Source organism: Castanea sativa, chromosome 1 (assembly GCF_040712315.1).
Source record: "Castanea sativa cultivar Marrone di Chiusa Pesio chromosome 1, ASM4071231v1".
NCBI classification, from domain to species: domain Eukaryota; kingdom Viridiplantae; phylum Streptophyta; class Magnoliopsida; order Fagales; family Fagaceae; genus Castanea; species Castanea sativa.
In genome coordinates, this window is record NC_134013.1 from 27,227,859 (window position 1) to 27,250,961 (window position 23,103).

Below are 23,103 nucleotides of genomic sequence, written 5' to 3' on the forward strand. Positions count from 1 at the left end.
ACCAAAGTTTTCATGTGAGTTAAAGTTTGGGAAAAAAACATCTCTAACTTTCTCTCTTCCTTTCCAGATTACTCTCCATCACTATCATGCCTCTCTCTAGGGGTGTCAATTCAGGTTAGCGTGTTGGGTTCGTGTCGTGTCGAGGTAGGGGTATTCGACTAAATGGTTCAACCCTAATCTGACCCATTTAATAATCGTGTCAGGATCCTTCAACCCTAACCCGACCTGTTAATAAGGCGAGTTGACCTGATCCAACCCATTTGACACGCTTAAAAAACAAGTCATGTTGGGTTGACACGAATGTAACACAACCTATTTCAACCTGCATAATATTAAATATATCATCCATCTAGAAATAATTTTTTTAGATGTTCTTGACGTGTTGCTATTATTGGTTTCCTCCATTTATACCTACATAGTTCACAAAATGCAAATAAATAACACATTACAATACAAATATAAACATTGTTCTTGACGTTTTATTATTATTTTCCGTCACAAAAACTTTTTAATTCTACAATCCGCAACATATGAAACACACTTCAAAAAATAGCATTATGCAGAAAAAATAAACGCATGAGAGAGAGAGAGAGAGAGAGAGAGATAACTGGCTTGAGACTTGAGTTTGAGAATTGCGTGAGAGGAGTAGTAGGTTGAAATTTAAAAAAAAAATTTTAAATATTTATAAAGGTTTAGAGATTTAGGGTTTGTAGGGTTTAGAGATCTAGGGTTTATAAAATTTCAATTTTCAATTATATCCCTTGTAAATTTTTGTATTACTCACTTTTCATTTTAAATATAAAATATATTTTGGATATAAAAGGTATTTGACAAATCTAAAATAAAATAAATATTTATTTGTTATATGAGTTAAACATGTTGTGTTAAGTGACTCATTTCGGGTTGACATAAATAAATTGGCGTGTCAAACGTGTCTATTGCGAATTATGCGAGTTGACCTGCTTATGACACGTTTCTTATCGTGTCGCTTTCGGGTCGACCCGTTTATGGCCCAAATCCATTAAGGCCCAACCCTAACCCGAAAAAACCCGTGTCAGGTTCGTGTCGTGTTCTCTCTCTCTCTCTCTCTCTCTCTCTCTCTCTCTCTCTCTCTCTCTCTCTCTCTCTCTCTCTCTCTCTCTCTCTCTCTCTCTCTCAATGCAACTTAAACAAAATTTTGCATAACTTTCTTACTTGTTTCTCATTCATCATCCATTGCTACGGATTTGGTTTTTTTCCCTGACTTTCTCTCTCTCACTTTGCAAAACCAAAACAAACCCATGTTTAAAGCCATAAAAACATGGACCAGCATGTGGCCAACCCGATCTACACTTCTAAAAACTGTTACTAACAAATTGGCAAGATTAATATAAGAAAGTTAGGGATTTGGTTTTTTCCCCAAACTTAAACTTAGGTGTGAACTTTGTTTTGTTTTTGTTTTTTTAAATATGACTTGGCTGCACAGTTGACAGTTTTTTTTTTTGGATAACTCCACAGTTGGTGGTTGATATGACAATTAAATTAAATTTTTATTTTTTCCATTCGACATGTCAGATTTTTTCCATTTAAAGGATAACACCTATGATTAAATTGGCACGACACTAAAAAATTTAGAAACCAAATTAACACAATTAAATGGTTATGAACGAAATTGATATATGGTGTAAAAGATATAGACTATTAATACAGTTTACCCTTTATTTATTTATAATTTTTTTTTGGGTCCTGTCAAAATGGGAAAATATGTTATATTTATTTTGTTAATATATATACACATATACACACACATGAGTCGGGTAATAGTATACCTGTACCCGACCAGTCAAGTTTGGGCACAAAGAAAAAACCTGCACCTATCGGGTCAAGCTGGGTATCCATTACTACTGAATTTCCACCATCCCTAAGTAGGTAATCTAAGGTTATTAAATTACAATTTCTTAATAAGGTAATTGCGTTATAATAATTTACGGTAATTTAATGTGAATGTTTTAGTAATTTTACGTTACCATAATTTTTTGTAGAAATAAACGAACCAAACACCATAATATTTTTATTATGGTAATGTGATTGTAGTGTGCATCATATCACAGAGAACCAAACGGCAATGGACAATTTGGCTTGAAACATTGACCAAGTGCTGCTGGGGTTTTTCTTCTTCTTTCTTCCACCCTTTTCCTAGTATTTCTTTTTGTGTTAATTCTAGCCATGCAACATTGCTCTTTAGACTTAAGCGAAACCCAACTAACTTTTCTAGCCAAGAAGAAGAAGAAGAAGAAGAAGAAGAAGAAGAAGAAGCGATCTTGGCTTAACTCGGTAATACTTTATCCTAGAATGGGTTTTATTTTATTATTTTTTAAACGCATGTAGTCTTTAAATCTTTGAGCCTAAATAGGCTATGTTATGTTTTAATTAAGATGAATTGGGCCGATCTTGGGGTGGCCTTAGAGGCCCTATGCTTTAGCTAATCAGTCTCAATTCTCAACTCCAGCTCAGTCCAGTCCAACTTGTCTCCATATTTATCCTAAACTTTTGGCAAAATATCTACTAATAGTTTGACGTGGTGATAAAATGTAATTATTATAAAGTAGACTATGAATTTCAAATCTTATACTTTCAAATTATTTATGTACCATGTATGAAATCTTTTAAGGTGGGCATAACCATATTCATAGTAAATTATCAAAGATAATTCTTAAGCCTAAGCGTCCTAAAAACTTATTAGAGTGGACCCAATATCGAGCTACACAATTTTTTTTTTCCATAGTTCTTGTCATTTACTACTTCAAGATAGTTGCGTACGGTACAGGCAAGCCAATCCAGTCGGTGGTTGATCTTTGATCATGTCAAGCAAATTTGCAAACCGGAACATTTCACTATAATATTTTTGGGGCAATAAATAGCTGGCAAACATTTGTAGGAGTAATAATTTGGGCCCTTAATGAGTGAATTTGGAGAACAAGTTCAATTGATAGTATTTTCCAATAAGATCATTTATAAATTGTTCCATTTGATACTTGAAGGAACATTGCAATTGAGCCTAAAATTCATGGTGACACAGTGCATGCACGCCATTTATATATATTGTTAATTGTTAATTTTTTAATTCAAAATCGAAGATATTAAAAAAAAAAAAAAGTAAATAAAACTTAATACAATTACAAATCTAACAATTTGGATATATACAGTGAATGAATTCATTAATTTCACTTACGTTTTGCTTATGCTTTGTGTACGTCATCCTAAAAAAAAAAAGAAAGCCCATAGACAATATAATCCGCCTTACTGGACCATCAGTTTGTATACTATGTAGAGTTACCCATTAACAAGGGGCACAGGACCAGGACCAACGCCGACTTTATTTTTGCAATATGGACATTTTGTGAGGCTAGCTCATTAAGTACACGAGGGATCTATTTATGGTCAATGATTTGCAATTCATATACTTACCAAGTCAAAATAACCTAATATTAAAACTTGAACACTATGACCAATTGGGGAAAAGAAGAAAGAATGAATTGAGGCATAGCCAATTTGTATAGAGGAATTAACCAAATAAGCAAGGCTTAGACTTCACCTGGACTAACTCTTCCTCACTCTTTCCATGCGTGTTGCAAGTTCTATCTTTCTCTTAATGGATCAAAGACGATATTTTTATCAATGTTAGGATTCAAGAAGTATAAAATTTCACTACTTGTTAAAATGGTAAGTTTAAATTGTAAAAACGTTATGTTCACATTCATTCATCTTAACTATTTTATTATAATTACAACCAATCACGTAAATAATTATACCTTTTATTGTAACAGAAAGGTCATTGTCTACTCACACGTCATAACAAACAAACCTTTCATATACTAAATGCCAATATACATATGGCTGATGGCTCACATCACTTTTCCCCTTAAAAACTTGCATTAATTCCCCCCTATTTATAACGTCCCTACTTTACTTAATTTGCATCCCCTCCTCCTCTACATCCAAAACCATTCAACAGCAATGGGAAATTGCTCAGCTCTTGGCAAACCCAAAAGAAAGTCTATCAGTATGTCCTGTGCTCCTAAAGGACCAAAACCTATGTGCAAGTGTAACCACCAAGTGGTTTTACGGGTCATGAAAACTGATGGCAAGATTTTAGAGTACACAAGGCCTATGCTTGTTAAGAATGTCTTGATGAACTTCTCAGGTTATGGAATTGGCCTATCAAAAAGACCATTGCGGCAACTTCCATTGAATTATGAGTTAAAGGTTGGTCATGTTTATTATTTTCTCCCACTATCTAGTTCAGATTACTCTTCTTCTTCACTAGGCATGGAGGGCACAAGTAGTGGTACAAAGAGAATAAAAGTGATTATTACAAAGCAACAGCTTGAGGAATTGCTGTCCAAGAACATATCAGTGGAGGAGAAGCTCTTGGAGATTCAGAAAGGGTCTATGTCAAGGTGGAGACCCGTGCTGGAGACCATCCCTGAAGGAAGTGAGCAGGCATGCAGTTTTTTTGTTGTTTAGGAAATATATGTTACTTTTGATAAGTAGGAAATTATGCTTCTATGTTGAAAGCTTACCATTATTGTGATATACTCCAGAGGACTAGAAAGAAATTACTCGTACATTTCTCTAAACAAAGAAACAAACTTCATTCAATAATTGGGGTCAAATCATAAAATCCACGCTTACACTTGCACCGCAAGTGTGTGTGAAAGATTGTTAGTGGTAAGAAAGAATTATGTAAGAGGTGCACCCAAAATAGAACTAGTAAAAATTTACCAACTAAACTGTTGCGAAAAATATTATAAAATTTTGTGTGTGCTATGGATTATTCCCAGCAAAATTTCTCTGACAAAACACTAAAATGAGATCCAAAATTTCAGAACAAAGGCAGCAACATAGCAACTAGCAAACATCCTCCCCAAAGCAGTGGGGTTTACTCGTAAGGCAAGTGCATTAACTATGAAACCCTCTTTGAACATTTCTTTTTTAGACCCCTTAGATAAATATGCAGCAGAATTTTTAATTGATCATTAATGAATCTCAATTATGTGATTTACAATATTATTAGAGATTTATTCTTTTTCATTTGTTCTTATACATATATGTGTGTGCACGCGTGCGCATACTTTGTCTTGATTATCATAACTCAGCCTCTTGAATAAAAATTCTTAATTCTGCCCTTTAGTGTACTAAATATAATCTTTCCCCTTCAGAGCTCCATCTCTTGTCACTTGTCAATGTAGCTAAGTGGATTGCTTTGTATGATAATTTTGTTATCAAGATGGAGATGGGGATGTTTCGCATGTTTTTGTTTCACCTTGGAGGGTTTTGATTGAATTCAATACTTAATTAGGGGGGAACCTTGTCAAGTGAAGAAAAACCAAGTCTGGTACAATTTCCTCACTGAAGCAAGAAAGTAATAGCAACACAAACTATCAGAAAGAACAACAAAGCTAAGAAGAAGACAAAGAAGAAGAGTGAGTCTGTGAGAGAGAGAGAGAGAAAGAGCAAAGATTGTAATTGTGGAATTCTTGCTTAATTAAAAACTGTAGAGTACAAGTGTTTATAGAGTACAAAGATCAATCTTAATCTCATAACTAACTTTCCACATTATGCGGATCAAGCTCGTGAATCAAGGAAACAGATTTCAACAGAATGCAACGGTATTACGCGTCCAAACCTTTAACTAAAACTGACTTGGAACAGTACCTATACGACACCGTTTTAGGCTTAAGAATCAGACACATATAATAGAAGTGATACGGTGCATATTGATAATTAGAAATAAGTGAAATGGTGCGTTTCACACGTGTCAATATAATTCAAATCTTGCAACAGCCTCTAACGGTAACTCCCAAAAGATCAGAGAGATCATCTTCAACCTTTGGCACTACAATCCCTAAAAACCAATCCTATCATGCTTTAGTGATTTGCTTCAATCTGTGGTTAGGTCTGAGACCAGTATCTTCAACATCCCCCCTCAAACGATAGAAGGAGGAATCTACCAGGAGTTTGCCACGTTGAAAGAGAAATGAAGGAGTAGGTAACGGCTTGGTGAGAAAATTAGACAGATTATCCTTACCAGACACGAAACGAATGCTCAAATGGCGACGAAAAACCTTCTCACGAACATAATGATAATCTACTTCAATATGTTTGGTGCACGAATGGAAGATAGGATTAGTAGCAAGAGCAAGCGTTGAAAAATTATCACACCACAAGACAGGATTGTGAGGAAGAAAGATGCACAATTCCTTGAAAAGAATGCGAAGCCAAGAAATCTCAACAACAGTGGACGCCAATGCACGATACTCAGCTTTTGTGAAAGAAAGAGAGACAGTGGGTTGTTTCTTAGAGGACCAAGACACAAGGCTTGGACTAAGAAGCATAGGAAGGCCAGAAGTAGAACGACAATTTGAAGGGTCTCCAGCCTAGTTTGCATCTGAGAAAGCAGTAAGAGAGGGCCAAGAGTAAAAGAGATCCCATGATGGAGAGTGCCACGAAAGTAGCAGCCTCAAGATGAGCAGTGGTAGGAGAAACCATGAATTGACACAATTGATGCACACTGAAGGCGAGATCAGGCCTAGTAAAGGTCAAGTACTGAAGGTCACCAGCCATGTTGTGATACTCAGAGGGATCAGATAAGGAAACACCATCATGAGGAACCAATCGTACAAAAGGGTAGCAAGGAGTTTTAGTAGGCTTAGCATTCTCCATGTGGAACCTGTGAAGAACATCTGTAGCATATTTAGTCTATGTAAGAGTGAGACCAAACTGAGACCTTGTTATCTGGATGCCAAGAAAGTAATGAAGGGAACCAAGGTCCTTGATCTCAAAAGCAAAGCTAAGAGCAGCAATGAGAGAGGTAATATGAAAGGACCTGTTACCTGTGATGATGATATCATCTACATAGAGCAATAAGTAGATGATGGTGCCATGAGAATGGTAGATGAACAAGGAACTGTCAGCCACAGAAGCAACAAAACCAAGGTGCAAAAGATGGAAGGTAAATCTCTCAAACCAAGCCCTTGGGGCTTGCATAAGACCATAGAGAGATTTGTGCAATTTGCACACATATTGTGGATGGGTTGCATCAACATATCCTGGTGGTTGTTGCACGAAGACTTCTTCCTTGAGATAACCATGAAGAAAGGCATTAGACATCTAATTGCCTCAAGGACTAGTTGTAGCTTATAGCAATTACAAGGACCAATTTCACTATGGCTGGCTTGATGACAGGACTAAAGGTCTCAAAGTAGTCAACACATGGTTGCTGATGAAAGCCTTTAGCCACAAGCCTAGCCTTGTAACGAGCAATAGACCCATCACTGTTCGATTTGAGCTTGAACACCCACTTGCACCCAACCAAATTAGCATGAGGAGGAGTAGGAACCAGAGACCATATATTTTTCCTTTGTAAAGTCTGAAATTCAGCATCAATAGCCTCACACCATTAGGGATATTAGGAGGCAATTTTATAAGATGATGGTTTTGTGTATGTATGATCTAGGACAATCTTATAACAAATTTTAGACTTAGGCTTAGTAATACCACTCTTGGATCTAGTTTGCATAGGATGGTGATTAGTGGTCGTAAGAGAAGAATGTAAGGAAATATTAGTAGAAGAGAAGTCAGGCAAAGGGGGAATAGAAAGTGTAGGAAGAGGAGTATGTGGTAAGGCTGGAGAGGAGCCTGTGGTGCTATTTGGTAAGGGAGTAGGAAGGCTAGGGTGAGAGTGAGGGACAATAGGAGAGGAAGACTGAAGTGGAGAAGGAATGTGTGAGAGTGTAGGACTAGTCTGATGTGAGGAAGGTGGTATGTAAGAACCAAGAAGAGAAGGATGATTGGAAGAATGGAGAAATAGCAGATATGACAACCACAGAGAGGCAGAGAGGTCTGAGAAGGAAGAAGTAGGACTATGTGGTTGTGATGAGAAATGAGAATAAGGAAATTAGGTCTCATTAAACCAAACATATCTGGAAGTGTATACAAATTTAGACTGAAGATCAAGACACAGATATCCCTTAGAAGTAGGAGAGTACCCTAGAAAAAGACACTGCTTGGTTCTTGGCTCAAGTTTATGAGAAGAATACACTCTGATACCATGAAGTAAAACCAAGTCTGGCACAATTTTCTCACCGAAGCAAGAAAGTAATAGCAACAAAAATTAACAGAAAGAACAATAAAGCTAAGAAGAAGACGAAGAAGAAGAGTGAGTCTGTGAGAAAGAGAGAGAGAGAGAGAGCAAAGATTGTAATTGTGGAATTCTTGCTTAATTAAAAACTGTAGAGTACAAGTGTTTATATAGTACAAAGATTAGTCTTAATCTCATAACTAACTTTCTACATTATGCGGATCAAGCCAGTGAATCAAGGAAATAGATTTCAACAGAATGCAACGGTATTACGTGCCCAAACCTCTAACTAAAACTTACTTGGAACAGTACCTATACGACATCGTTTCAAGCTTAAGAATCAAACATATATAATAGAAGTGATATGGTTAGAAGTGAGTGAAACGGTGCGTTGCACGTGTGTCAATATAATTCAAATCTTGCAACAACCTCCAATGGTTAACTCCCAAAAGATCAAAGAAATCATCTTTAACCTCTGGCACTACGATCCCTAAAAACCAATCCTATCAGGCTTCAGTGATTTGCTTCAATCTGGGCTTAGGTCTGAGACTAGCATCTTTAACATTAAGAAGCTAATTTAAATTTCTATATGGATCGATCATTAATGGTGTTAAAACCCTCTGAGACCAGTATCTTCAACATCAAGAAGCTAATTTAAATTTCTATATGGCTTGATCATTAATGGTGTTAAAACCCCAAATTAGCGTATACCAAATTAACGTATACACAGGCGCCCATATTCTGCCATTTCTAACTACTAAATTAAGAGAAAACTTGTGCACTTCAATAAACAGTTGATGTAGATTGCAATTTCCAACAAGTGCATCCAAAGGCACTCCCAACATTTCTGTGCATGGTCTCCCACTTAAAATATTCATGTTCTGATTTTGCTTTCTTTCCTTCATCTTTTTGGGTTATTTGTGGAATTCCCACTACATGAAGATGTTAATTTTCTATTTCTTTGATCACAATGAAGATGCTCTCATGTCATGCTCAAAGTTACTAACCTTCGGCATAGGATAAAAAAATTGATAGCCACATGTCTATAGTAGTGGAAAATGGTCCATGACCACTTTGACAAACTAAAAAACTAGTATGATTAGGCAAGTGTCCATTGCAGTAATAAGAGTGCACTCTTTGTCAAACCTATTCCATGGACATTTGCGACCAATACATAATAGTGAACTTTGTGTGGAGGACCGTTTTGATTTCGTTTGTACATGTGGAAAATTTTTAAAAAAATTTTGAAAACCGATTTGATAGTTATATATAACTTCACATATACCCTTCATACATTTGATAAGAATTGTGATGCTATATCATATCATATAATTGTAAACATATGTGTTGAAAAATTAGTAGAACACAATATGGCTAAAATTTGAAACCCAAAGGTGTGCCCCCTAATCTTTCGCTTGATGGCAATGATATAGTCTGTTGCATGAATTTAAAAGATACCCTATAACTTGGATGTTAATCTGTTAATGAATGTCAAAGAAAGAATATCTTGGTTACGAATACAACCCCTCACTTTTTTTTTGCATAAGTATTTGACCTAATCCCTGAATGGCTTGGTTTTGTAAAATAAGGGCAAATTTATATCCTTTATTCAATTAAAAAAGTTGTTGTGTCCGTTTGACATTGACGTAGGAAATAGAGTTATTTTAACTATAAAATTTTATGTAATGGAGTTTTTGTGATATTTAAGAGCCCGTTTGGATTGAGGGGAGAAGAATGGGAGTGGAGGGGAGTAGAGTAGAGTAAATTTGACTAAAAATAGGTTAATTTTCGGCCAAATTTACTATATTCTACTCTACTCTTCCTCCTCCCTCTTCCTTAATTCAAACGGACTACAAGAGTTTTCACCGAAAGAACTTTTAGTATTTTGTGTTTAGCATATTATAATCAATAGTGCTTTAAAGTTTTAAATTTATAAAATATGAAAAATGAATTAAATTTTTTTTTTCTAGAATATAAAAATTTTAGCTCTAACTTTAAAGTTGTTTTAAGCTCCAAAGATCCCAAAAATTCCTTAGTGAAACTGTTGTTAATTTTCAAGAAAATGAACTTTAACTCCTTAAAATAATATCTGACTCGTTTAAAATCAGAATTAGACAAAACTCCATTATTAATTGAACTTACTGAAACACACCACCAAACACACACATTACAAAAAATTAGGGCTATCCCAGCGTTTTTAAACCGTTGGGATAGCCCCAAAAAGCACAGGTATAGACCAAAAAGGCCTATCCCAACACTTTTTTTCTTGGCGCTTTATAATGAGTGTGGCACTAGGCCCACCTTACCTACACTGACATTTTTAAAATCGCCGGTATAGGTCCCGACGGTTTTGAAACCCTATCCCAGCGCTTTTTAAACTGCTGCTATAAGGTTTTTTTTTCCTTTAAATATAGGCTATAGTGGTGGTTTAAAAGCCCTGGGATAGTTTTTATTTTATTTTATTTATTTATTTTTTTTTTAAATATAGCCTATAGTGGTGGTTTTAAAAGATCCGTTATAGGCCTTTTTTAAATATGAGCTATAACAGTGGTTTCAAAAGTGCCATAATAGGTCTTTTTTTTCATACCGGCTAAAAATGCCTATAACGGCAGTTTCAAAAGCGTTGCTATAAGCCTTTTCTGAATACGGGTTTTAGCGGCGGTTTCAAAAGCGTTGCTGTAGGCCTTTTTAAAAGTGCTTTTAAAGCCCTGCAATAGGTCTTCAATATTAGCAACCTATAGCGGTGGTTTTAAAACCGCTGTAATAGGTCATTTAAAATAAAAAAATCTATAAAAATAAAAATATTAATGTAACAATAATTATTTAAAAATAATAATTAATCAAAAATAATAATTTTAATTTGAAATCACCTGAATAGGTTTTACATATGAAGAATCCTAAAGAAGTGGTTTTAAAACTGTCAGGATATGTATTCCAATTGAAGAAGTCCATTGTGGCGGTTTTAAAGTTGAATATTGAAATTCAACCTTATACCGGCAGTTTTAAAACGTCGTAATAGGTTCACGTATATTAGCGATTTCAAAAACCGTCGCTATAGGAGACCTATAGCAGTGGTTTAAAAAGTACTAGCTTTAAACTACCGTAATAGGTCAACCTATACTAGTAGTTTCTAAAAACACTGCTATAGGTTGACCTAGAATGGCAGTTCTGAAAAGTGCGGGAAAAAAAAAACGCTGGTGTAGAATGAGTTTTTTTTAGTGACACTTTACATACACTTTATGAATGATGTAAATGGTGAAAACCAAAATAGAAGGTTAATTCCTTCACTTCACTTTGGTTGTAGAAATGTGGGACCATAGTTTGATTTTTGATAAAGAGAAAGTGGAACAGCAGCAAGTATGATTTTAAATATAAAAATTGTCTTAGCACCAAGCCACATGAAAATTCCCAAAACAATAAAAGTTCCTAAGATAAACTACATAATTGGCCCTTAACCTTTTTAGTTTTCACTATATCTCAATTTAATCCCAAACATTTTAAATATATCAATTTGGTCCCTAACCTTTTGGTATTATGTCAAAATGGTCCAAGCTATTAAGTGATGGATGAAAAATGTTGATGTGGTTAATGGTCAAAATAAAATATTATTTTTCGCCACATCAACTGTCACATGTATTGCCACGTCAACATAAACTTAAAAAACTAGTGCCACATGCCCTTCATTTTTTTTTCCCTTCATTTTCTTTTACTTTGGTTTCTTAGGAAAGAAAAGGGATTAAAAAACCCATAATTGAAAAATTAGACTTCATTTTCCTACCATTCTCCCACCAATAGAACAAGGGAAAAGCAATACCAATGAAAAAGCGAAAATTGAGAAACTAACGACAAACCCATTTCTAGAAAAAAAAAAAAAAACTTAAAATACACAATATTTATTTTACTTACAGAAATTTAAAAGCCCTCCACAAAGTCCACTAATATTTTCAAAGCTCTTTGGTGTAATTGGATTGATGCTGATAAAGTTTGACACTAGGCCTAGCAACAAATTGTTAGTGACACTAAAGAAATTTATGGACTATTTTAATCTTTGGGTGGGATTGGGATTTGAGATTAAATAAGACGTACGTATAAGATGATGACAACAAACATAGCACTTTGACGGCGTATAGGAAGAGCAAGGGTAAAAGATTTGATTATTGGTTGAGATTAAATAAAAGGAAAATCTTGATTCCAATAAGCATGATAGTGTTGACAATGAGCCAGAAGAACAAGAAATTGGGTAAGTGGGTTGTGCTTCAAAGTTTTGTTTTTTCCCTAGTTTGGTTGCTGGGAAAATGAATGGAAAATGATGTTGAATTTTCAATTCTAGGTTTATAATCCCGTTTGTTCCCTAAGAAAGCAAAGCAAAAGAAAATGAAAGGAAAAAAAATTGGACACGTGGCACTAATTTTTTTAAAGTTTATGCTAATGTGGCAACACATGTGATAGCCTATGTGGCAAAAAATAATATTTTCTTTTCATCGTTAGCCACGTAAACATTTTTTATCCATTATTTAATGGTTTTGATCATTTTGATACAATACCAAAATGTTAGGTACCAAATTGACACATTTGAAACGTTAGGGATTAAATTGAAATATAACGTAAAGGTTAATGACCAATTATGTAGTTTTCCCAAGTTCCTAAAGCAATTTTATTCGCTTCATTGGAGTGCTACAAGCTCTCTAATATAGACTACTAGAACTAAACCTTAGTCTTAATTGACACAAAGAATAATCTAATTAGTTTAATTCACCTAAAATAAAATCCAATGGACTAACAATAAAGATAGAATCATGGCTTTAAAACCTAGACCATTTAATGAACCTGGAAAGGGAGATGTTCAAAGTTTTTGTTTTAGGAAATCGGTTCCTGATGCATGAAAGGGTCCGGGTTTCAAAACCATAACTCCAAGACCTCAATCAATAGATATGACTACGACAGAAAAGAATGAGTTTCAATATATATTTTCTACGTTTTCTTAAACTAAAATAGCAATTTAAACATAGATATGCCCAAAAAAAAAATATTAATTATCGTAATATCCAACAATATAAAAAAGTCTCCACAATGTGAGAGCATAAATACTTTCTTTGAAATTCAAACAAGTTATGAGAGAACATGTAGACAGGACCTTTAAGAATATGTAAACTAATTTTTGCCAGCACTGGAACAAGATGACAAGTAATGCATAACGATTGACAGGAAGATGCACATCATTGTACCCAGCCAAGTTTTATCAAAGTAAACGAATATACTTCATATCAGTAACATAGAGTGAAATAAACAACACTTAATTTATTAAAACTTGATAATTTAGTAAAAGAACTATACCAGACCAATTTTAAAGTATAATGTAGTGTACAAAGTGGTATCCTATGATACTTTTGTTTGATAAATTGTCCTATCTACATAGCAGACACAATTTGGCAGGTGCGACCTGCGATAGCCATATCAAACAACATTCATTCTTCTTTCTTTTGCCACGTGTCACTCGCGGGTTGACAAGTCACATGGAGGTCAGGTGTAGACTCAAGTATATTCTACTAAAAATACATTTTTCCTAGAAAAAATACATTGAAATAAGTGAACAAATATTAGTAAATTTGGCATATAATTAAATCAACAAAAGCTCGAATCAAATGCATGCCAGTTGCAACTAGGCGGGTCGCAACATGGTTAGTCACGACCTAGCCTGTCGCAAAGAGGTCGTGACGGCCATATCAGATAACCTTCATTCTTCTTCTTTCATATGTCACTTGTGAGCTGACAAGTTGCATGAAGGTCACGTGCAGGTCACAAAATGCATCTTTGACCATAGTGCTGGATGGTTAACAATTATTTTCCTCACTTTCTTAACAATTATTTTCTCCTCTTTCCTTTCACATTCACGTATGTCACGTATCATGCTAAGAAAATTAAGCAAATCATCCAAATCTTCAGGATAGTCTTTTCTACCCGATCTTTTAAGAACATAATTAGTGATAATATGGATAATGACATCAATGTTTTTCAACCTCCCCACTAACTTTGTGTCGGAGCATAATGTTCAAATTATCATCAAAATCATATTTAAAACTCCAACTCAATTGCATGTTCTTTGAATTTTTTTTTAAAAATTTTTAGACCCTAAGATGAGTGTGCAGAAATTTTTTTAATTGATTATTAATGTATCTCAATTATGTGATACACAGTATTACTATAGATTAGTTCTTTTTATTTGCTTCTATACATATATATGTGCGTGCACTTGCGCGTAATATAGATTAGTTCTTTTTATTTGCTTCTATACATATATATGTGCGTGCACTTGCGCGTAATTTAATTTGTCTTGATTACCATAACTCAAGCCCTTAAATAAAAATTCTTAATTCTGTCCCTTGCTACACTAAATGTAGTCCTTCTCTTTCAAAGCTTAGCTCCATCTCTTGTCACTCGTCAATGTTGCTAAGTGTACTGTTTTGTATGATAATTTTGGAAAGAATCCCATGTCGTCTATTCCAACTAAGCGTTTTTGTTATCAGGATGGAGATGGGGTGATTTCCCGTGTTTTTGTTTTGCCTTGGTGGTTTTTGATTGAATTCAATATTTAATTAAACCCCAAATTAGTGCATATACACACTCCCTTATTCTGCCGTTCGGCTTCTAAATGAAAAAAAGCACATTACTTTATGAGAAAACTTGTGTACTTTGACAAGTAGTTGATGCAGATTGCAAAGGGCCATGTCCTAATAGTCACGAAGAGGGCAACTTCCAAGAAGTGCAACCAATGGCCCTTCCAGCATTTCTGTGCATGGTCTCCCACTTAAATATTTATGTTCTGATTTTGCTTTCTTTCCTTCATCTTTGTGGGTTATTTGTTGAACTACCACTACATGAAGATGTTAATATTCTATTTCTTTGGTCACGATGAAGATGCTCTCATGACTATGTCATGGTCACTATTCACTAACCTTTAATTTGCGTCATAGGATTAAAAAATTGATAGCCACGTGTCTACAAAAGTGGAAAATGGTACATGGACCACTTTGACAAACTTAAAACTTTTATTTTATTTTATTTTTTATACTCTTGACAAACTTAAAACTAGTATGATAAGGCTGAGCTAAGCTAATATGTATAGTGGTCATCAAAATGCGGTCCACACAGACAGGTGTTCATTGCAAGAGTAATACTTGGGTTTTCTTGTAGCACGAAAAAATTATACTTCCTCTTTTCACATTTAGAGTGAATTTTATTTATTAACTTCATGGTAGAATCTATTATAAATATAAGAGAATAGAACTCTATTTATTCATAATTTGAGAGTACTTAAGAATTTTTCCTATAACAATAATAAGAGTTCAATCTTTGTCAAACCTATAACCTATTTCACCAATACATAATACTATAATAGTGAACTCTGTGCCGTTTTTATTCGTTTGTATGTGTGCAAAATTTTCAAAAACAGTTTTTGAAGACAGTTAATATATCACGTCACAAATACCCTCATATATTTGATAAAGAAGTGTGATGCTATACCCATATAATTGAAAAATTTGTTGAACACAATATGGCTAAAGGTTGAAAGTTGAAACCTAAAGGTGTGAAATCTTTCGCTTTAGATGTTAATTCCAAAAAAAGAAAAACAAAAACAAAGAGATCTTTCGCTTTAGACTTAACAACAAAAGAAGTGAAAAAAAAAAAAAAAAACAAGAGAGCAAACCTTTCGCTTTAGGGCAATGATTTAGTCTGGTGCAGCACCATATGTTCTTTAAGTTAACCAATAACATCACGTTTTAATATTACTTGGATGTTAATCTGTTCATGAATGGCAAATAAAGAATAGCTTGGTTATCAATACAACCCTTTCTCTTTTTGTTGGACTATCAAATGCCATTTCTTAAAAAAAAAAAAAAAAAATCGATTAAGAGTGTGTTAAAAATTATTTTTTATTTTAAGATAAATATTTTTTTTTTCCTACTTGTTCGGGTTCTTTCAAATTTAGATCTTTTTATTCAAGTTCTTTATTTCCGTTTGACATTGAGGTAGGAAATAAAATTTTCTCTAGGAGGATTTTATTTTAGTAAAGATTTTGCGATATAATAGTTTTCACTAAAAAGCTCTTTCAAATTTTGAATGTTCAATAAATTATTATAAATATTAGTGCTTTTTACGAATTGTAGAGCTTTTTACTAAAAGCTTCAAATTTTAGTTGTGTTTGGTTCAATGTGATTTGATTTTTGGAAATTATTTTTCGCATTTGCAGGTGTTTGAGGCAATTGAAAATGTTGGTTCACCGTAAAATAAAAACATTTATAGCAAAAATTGGTTTATACTTTTATTTTTCATAAATCATTTTCCGTCTCACACAAAACTCATCAATCAAACCTTCACCCTTCTTATTGTCAGCTATCCAACCACCACTGCCCACTAATGTCTTTGGTGTCCATAGCCAACCCTAGTCGTTGTTGGTCTTTGTCACCACCAATTTTCCATAGCATTTTCAAAAATACGATTAAGCAATTAAAAATATTTTCCTATTCAAAAAATATTTTGAACCAAACACAGCCTAGCCTTAAAATTGTTTTACTTTAAATAGTAAAATCCCCTAAAACTCTTTAATGAAATTGCCAAACTTTCATCAATTTCAGGTGAATTATCTTTAACTCCTTAAAATACTCTTCGACCCTTCTGAAAATAAAATCAGACAAAACCCTTCATCAATTTAACTAATTGAAACCAAAGACACTTTATGAATAATGTAAATGGTGAAGAACACAATAGAAGGTTATTTTCCTCACTTCACTTTGGTAGCTGTAATAATGTGGGACCAAAGTTTGATTTTTGATAAAGAGAAAGTGGAAAGGAAGCCAAAGGCTAAGCTTCCGGTCACTTGCTCATTGACCAGTTGATTCTAATGTTGACTGAGTAACAATTTTTTGATCAATGTCTAGGATTCTCTCTGGCTATATGGGCCCCAAAGGATCAATTAGGTTCAACCATTGCCCATGTTCCCAAAATAAAATACTTGTCTTTCAGTGTATCAAACTATGAATTATTGGACCACTTGACAGTGCAAGATATTGTTAGTCATATAATGGTACTAGTGGCTTGGCTTGGCCACATTTCTTTTTCTATCTTTTGTTGGTACTTTATTTTCTTTGGTGGTTGGAATATGAAAGCTACAAAGAAGAATCCCACCGACGATTACCTATCCCTCCATTACTTTCCCTCTTTTTTTTTTATGTCCTCCAAAACCCACCACAATTAAAGTTTCATTGTGTTAGATAGCTAGAGATCATGGGAAACTGTATCTTTGGAGGCTTGGGAGATGTTGATGGTGGTGTAATCAAAGTGGTCACTTCCAATGGAGGCATCATGGAGTTTTATGCACCAATTACTGTAGGTTCCATCACCAATGAGTTTCCAAGCCATGGCATATTTAGAAGTCATGATCTTTTCTGGAAACCACTCTCTCACCATGAAGAACTTGTGGCAGGACAGTCATACTATCTACTCCCACTCAATGCAACAACAGACACACAACAACAAGGCCAGATTGTTCGACAAGGTCATATTCGATCTAATAGTATACCAGCATCGTTGGTTGCACCATATAGGATGTCATTTGATTACCAAGGTGCGCTAAAGAGGTCATACACTGAAGTCTTCTCTAGGTACAATCATGGTAGGTTTTGGAAAGTGAAGCTTGTGATAAGCCCTGAGCAATTGTTAGAGATATTGTCACAAGAGGCTCGTACCCAAGAGTTGATAGAGAGTGTGAGGACCGTGGCAAAGTGTGGTAGTGCAGTGCCTTCTGCGGAGTTTTCAGATCAATGGAGCCTCTCAAGCAGTCGAAATGCTTCCTCTAAGAAAGATGGTTTATTAGACTTCTAGTGGATATTACTTCTTCCTTTTTTATTTTATTATTTTTATTATTTAAATTTCTCTGAGATGAAAATTGGCTTATGTATTGTATTTATGCGCGCATGGTAATGTGATGTAGACTTCTTCGGATTTTCCATATGAAAGACTTTTTTTTTTTTTAGGTTTATTTATTTATATATATTTGCTACATGAATGTTCAAATCTTAAATAGCGGGTACCAATACCACTGAGCTAACAATTCAAAACCCCAAACCTCCGTAAGAGATTTTTGTGGTCGAGTTTGATTTGGGTTCTAGTGTCTATCTTAAATATTAAGGACAAAACATATGCCCTAAAATGATCACGCATCATTCTCTTTGGGCGGAAACTTGACTATTTGTGATCATAGTAATTCGAGGTAAACTTTGAAATAGATAGGTAGAAAAATAGTCTGTAACAACTCTCTCTCTCTCTCATAATATAAATAAAAAAGTTATTCTATTATGTATTTGGTTGAATTAGATAAGGTTATGTGGAACCACTTGTTGTGAGAGTTAAATGTTATTATTATTTCTTACATATTTAAATTTTACATTTTACAATCAAATGGTAATTGTATGGTGTAAATCCAACTCGGTTTTTGGACTTACCGACTGAAAAGAATAAACTATTTTGGAGGCTGGTTACTCGGCCCAGTAGAGGAGGCCTTGGGATTGACTCTCCTAGGCTGGGCTTCAGTCCTTCTATGTTGGCAACTTGAGATCAACTGCTATGATTCTTTTTAGTTCATATTTTTATCAATCTTCAGAGTGCGAAGCCCATATTATAATTTTGGACCATGGCTCAAGCTCCTGGCTTCTCCCAAAGTCACACTTCAAACAAAGCCCAATGCAACATTCTACAGACATAAATTAGCATATGTTAATCAAGGGAATGAGCAAGCTAAATATGTAATTACCTTTAATATATGATTCATTTCGAATGAAAGAATTCGGAACCAAAGTATTCACTTTCACCATTAAGAGTAAGTAGCTTGTTCCCTTTTTTTTTTTTTTGGTAGTGCAATCTGTTTTGTGATATTAGGAAATCATCATCAATATTTCATTTTAGATCCAAGATAATCCTTTATTCCAGTCTTGGCTAGTATGTGTATACTAGTTGGCTAGTTGCTAACATGTGCTGTACACGAGAAAATTTTATACCAAAAAATTTCAAACGTAGAACTCAGTCAACATATCTCATATTTAAGACTTATTGCTTTTAGTTTCTCAAAAAAAAAAAAAAAACTTTTAGCTTAATACCATTGGCCTTTAATCCAAGCGTACCCGCATATAAAAAATTGATTACGTATTATATGCATAAAGTAGTTCATCAAGTATTAACTTATAATAGCCACCTAACCATAGTTGTCAAAATCACGATCTGGATTGTAAAATCTTATGATTTTACGATGCCACTTCACTAAAAAGTTTAAAATCATAGCAGGATCACAAAAATGGTAGAATTGTATGTAAGATCGTATGGGATCCTACCATTTGGCTTGATTTTTTTTTTTTTTAAGTGGGATCCATTTGGGTAAGATAATTTGCCTAAACCCACAAGCTCAACGGGTTATCAGAAGCCCAATAATGAATTGAAGTCCCAAACTTACCCCTATGTCAACATAAAATCTCAAAAAAACCTATAGTACTTAAGTTTAACGTTTTGAATGTTGATACTAGGAAGGATATAAATGATGAAATGAGATATAACAATGACAGTGATTAGATTAGAAGAACCTTAGAATGAGAATTCTCTTTTGGATTTCATATTTGTAATTAGCTAGTTTACCTTAGATTGAGAATTCTCTTTTGGATTACATATTGTAAATTTGTAGTTTGCCAGTTTTTATATGCTAATTAGCCTAACTTATTTTGGATATGAAACTTAGAATTTAGAAAACATTTTCCAAATGTGTAGATAATATTTTGGTACTTAGTTGCTAATTAAATATGTACTGAACTTTTTAGATACATTATGTCAAAAGTTAAATATATTTTGTTTCGTTAGAATCGCATAAAAACGATGTAGTGCGTGCAAATTACATTTTATGATGCAATTTTTTTAATGGATGGGTTCATATTTTAAGTGATTATATAACATACAAAGTCACTATCAATAGGTTTTTTGCTTAAAATCTGAAAATAGGTAGGATCTTACGATCCATGATCCGATCTTATGATTCACAGTCCTACCTACCTCCCATGATCCTATATACGATCCCGATTTTAACATCCTTGCACCCAACAACATCAGTTTCTTAAACAAAATTTCAAACTTCAAAGTCACAAACCTTCCTCAAAGTTCACAACAATAAAAAATATTGCCAAAACCAGACTTCTTTACCTTCGTGATCTTTCACACAAACCAAGCAAAGAAAAAAAAAAAAAAACCTTAAATTTAGGGGTATGGACTACTATCTTGTCAAATTAAGTGAAAATTTACAAAAATATTGACTCAAATTTTGAATAACATTAAAATTCCCAAAACCCAATCCTCTTTCTTTTTTTTTTTTCCTCACAATTTCCCATCAACCAAATAGAGGAAAAAAGTGTAGAGTAGTATACTATTATCTTATAAAAAATAAGGCACGTGGAATGTGAGTGGATCTAAATTTTTTTTTTTGAAAAAAAAATTAATGGAATGCATGAGACTCCAATCTACCAACCATGTAAACCTTAGTTCAACAAAACAAAATATAAACCATATCAAATTCTATTGTTTAATAGAAATAAAATCATCAAATTAAGACAAATATTTCAAATTTTCAAGAAACATGTGATAATATTAACTAATAAAACATTAACTAATGAACCACATGGTTGAATTTAATGGCCTCAAGTTTCATGAGGACATGTTTAATAAAATATGGACAAAATTTGACTACAAACTTAGTTGTAGTCATTGTCTACAACTTCTATTAAAAAAAAAAAAATTAATGTGACTACTGTAAGGACACAATTCAAGTTCCCAAACTACGACTGGGAGAAAAATGGGCTTGAAAGATCTTTCTTTACAATGAATTTGTAGAGGATGGGCTTGTAATTTAGATTTCAAGGATGGTTTAGACAATTACAAAAAGAACGGGCTTTGGGCCCAATAGAACAGAACAAAGAATCGTTTGCAAAGAGTAAGACTGAGAAATCGTCCTCGGATTGTGTCCGAGGATGGTTTCTAATGATATTTCTCAAGTTTGGATACAAGTGTTGATTATCATTTACTATTGGCTCTATCTCTTTTACTCAGAAAAGTCCCCCCTTTTCTTCGTATGCCTTTCCTCCTATTTATATCCTTTCCTTTCCCTTCATCACCTTCCACTTTTCTGGTTGCAATCCCCCTTTTTGGATACTTGTCCCATCCATTCTTCCCTAAAGCCCGCCGGGATTAGGGACCAAGTTCCAAGCTCGATGTTCAGGTCCCATCCTTCCATCTATACAAATCAGTATCAATTTACGTAGCTTTTAATGTATGGGAGGTGGTAGAAGATTTATTTTAAGACATTCCACCGTTCTTTCTCTCGCCCTCAACGTATACCGTGCATCCCCAGAATTGTAGGACTCATTATAATATAACCCTGTGGATACCAAACTTCTCTTTCTATGTCCTCGGCCTTGAAATCCGAGGACAAATCTACTCCTGACGTGTTTGGATATGTAAATAGTCCACGGCCATTTTGATGTCTTCGGATTTTGGGTTTCCAGCCCAAAATACTTCGTTGGGCCATCCTTCATATGCTATTGGGCCCAATACCCCTACAATAGCCCCTCGAGTTTCTTTATTTTTTCACCTCGGGAGAAAAATAGAATCTCGACTTAAAAAGACCCCGTTACCCCGTACTTTTGGCAACATTGTTGACAGAGATAACTTCGAATCACCCATCGCGTGTTCCCAATGCTTCGGTATGCGAAACGCCCCCGAATTGATTGTTGGCGCTTCTATGTCCCCCACGTTTCATTAATATGACACATATCCAACGGTCGAGAGCGATTCTTGGGTTGAGGCGGGAATTCGCCCGCTTTAAAACATCTTCTCGACATATAAATACTAATTTTCTTCAAAATTCTTCACACTACGTAAACCTCATAACGTACCTCGCCACACTTTTCATCTCCCCGTACTCTCTCTCGTCTATCAAGTACCCCGTCCGAGGTGACCGTGCTTTCTTCCTTTTTAAAAGTAAGTTCTTCAATACTCGCCCCTCCTTATCAGCCTTTTTGTTTCTTTTGTTTCTTTTCTTTCCCATCTTCTCTTTTTCACCGTGTCTTTCATCCTCGGCATAGTTATTTTTTCTCCACACCCCGCCTTTTTTCAAAAAGAATGGGTAGATTTGCGTCCCCGATGGATTCAAACGAAAAAATAGAACAAGCTTAAGGTTAAGTACAAAATTCCCTCGGATGTATCCATTAGGTACCGTAACGAGGAAGAGTTTTATACAAAAAGAAAAACGGGGAAGTTGTAATCCCGATGATTGCGTTCATCGAAGGGGGAATGAAAATCCCCATGGGAACCGTGACTAGGGATTATCTTAGGGCTTTTAGGTTGGCTCCCACCCAAGCAGTGCCCCAAATGTCTTTAGGATCTTAGGTTCCATAGACGCTTTAAATGAGAAGATGAACCTAGGGCTCACTCACCACGACGTGAACTCGGGTTTATAACCTCCATCACCTAAGCAAAAAAGATGAATATTACCTAAAGTCTAGACACCCGTAAGTCGCTAATTCAATGTCTCGCCCGAATCAAATAAGGGCCTAAAAAATGACTTCCCGATCATATCAGAAATTGGCACGACGGCCTCCCCGTCCGACAAGGGAAGGGACTCCAGGTGAAGTTTCTTTTACATACTTTTATCTTTCGTCTTTTTACTTACTCTTACCCACTTTTACTTGGACAACTCTGCAGATCCACACGCAGCGGATCGTCATCCTAACCTTGTGGATTTCGGGCGATTGGATAGGATCCTACAAGCCGAGATCTTCGTGCACACCGACGGTCAACTCCGTGCGGCTCATCTTATCCTCGGCTACACTCCAATATCAAAAGCCTTTCAGGCGCCGAAGTGCGTGATTAAAGCCCGCGATCCTCGTCTTCCTCGG

General features: G+C 34.8%; 2 protein-coding genes across 2 annotated transcripts; both read left to right on the forward strand.

The window, feature by feature from the left end:
- The first annotated feature begins 3,996 nt into the window (after positions 1–3,996).
- LOC142623920 (uncharacterized) lies at positions 3,997–4,506 on the forward strand. Its single transcript, XM_075797408.1, has one exon. It carries the CDS (start codon positions 3,997–3,999, stop codon positions 4,504–4,506), a length of 510 nt encoding a protein of 169 aa, XP_075653523.1.
- Positions 4,507–17,250: 12,744 nt separating this feature from the next.
- LOC142622261 (uncharacterized) lies at positions 17,251–18,151 on the forward strand. Its single transcript, XM_075795707.1, has one exon. The coding sequence runs from the start codon at positions 17,405–17,407 to the stop codon at positions 17,999–18,001; it is 597 nt and encodes a 198-aa protein (XP_075651822.1). The 5' UTR covers positions 17,251–17,404; the 3' UTR covers positions 18,002–18,151.
- Positions 18,152–23,103: the final 4,952 nt, after the last annotated feature.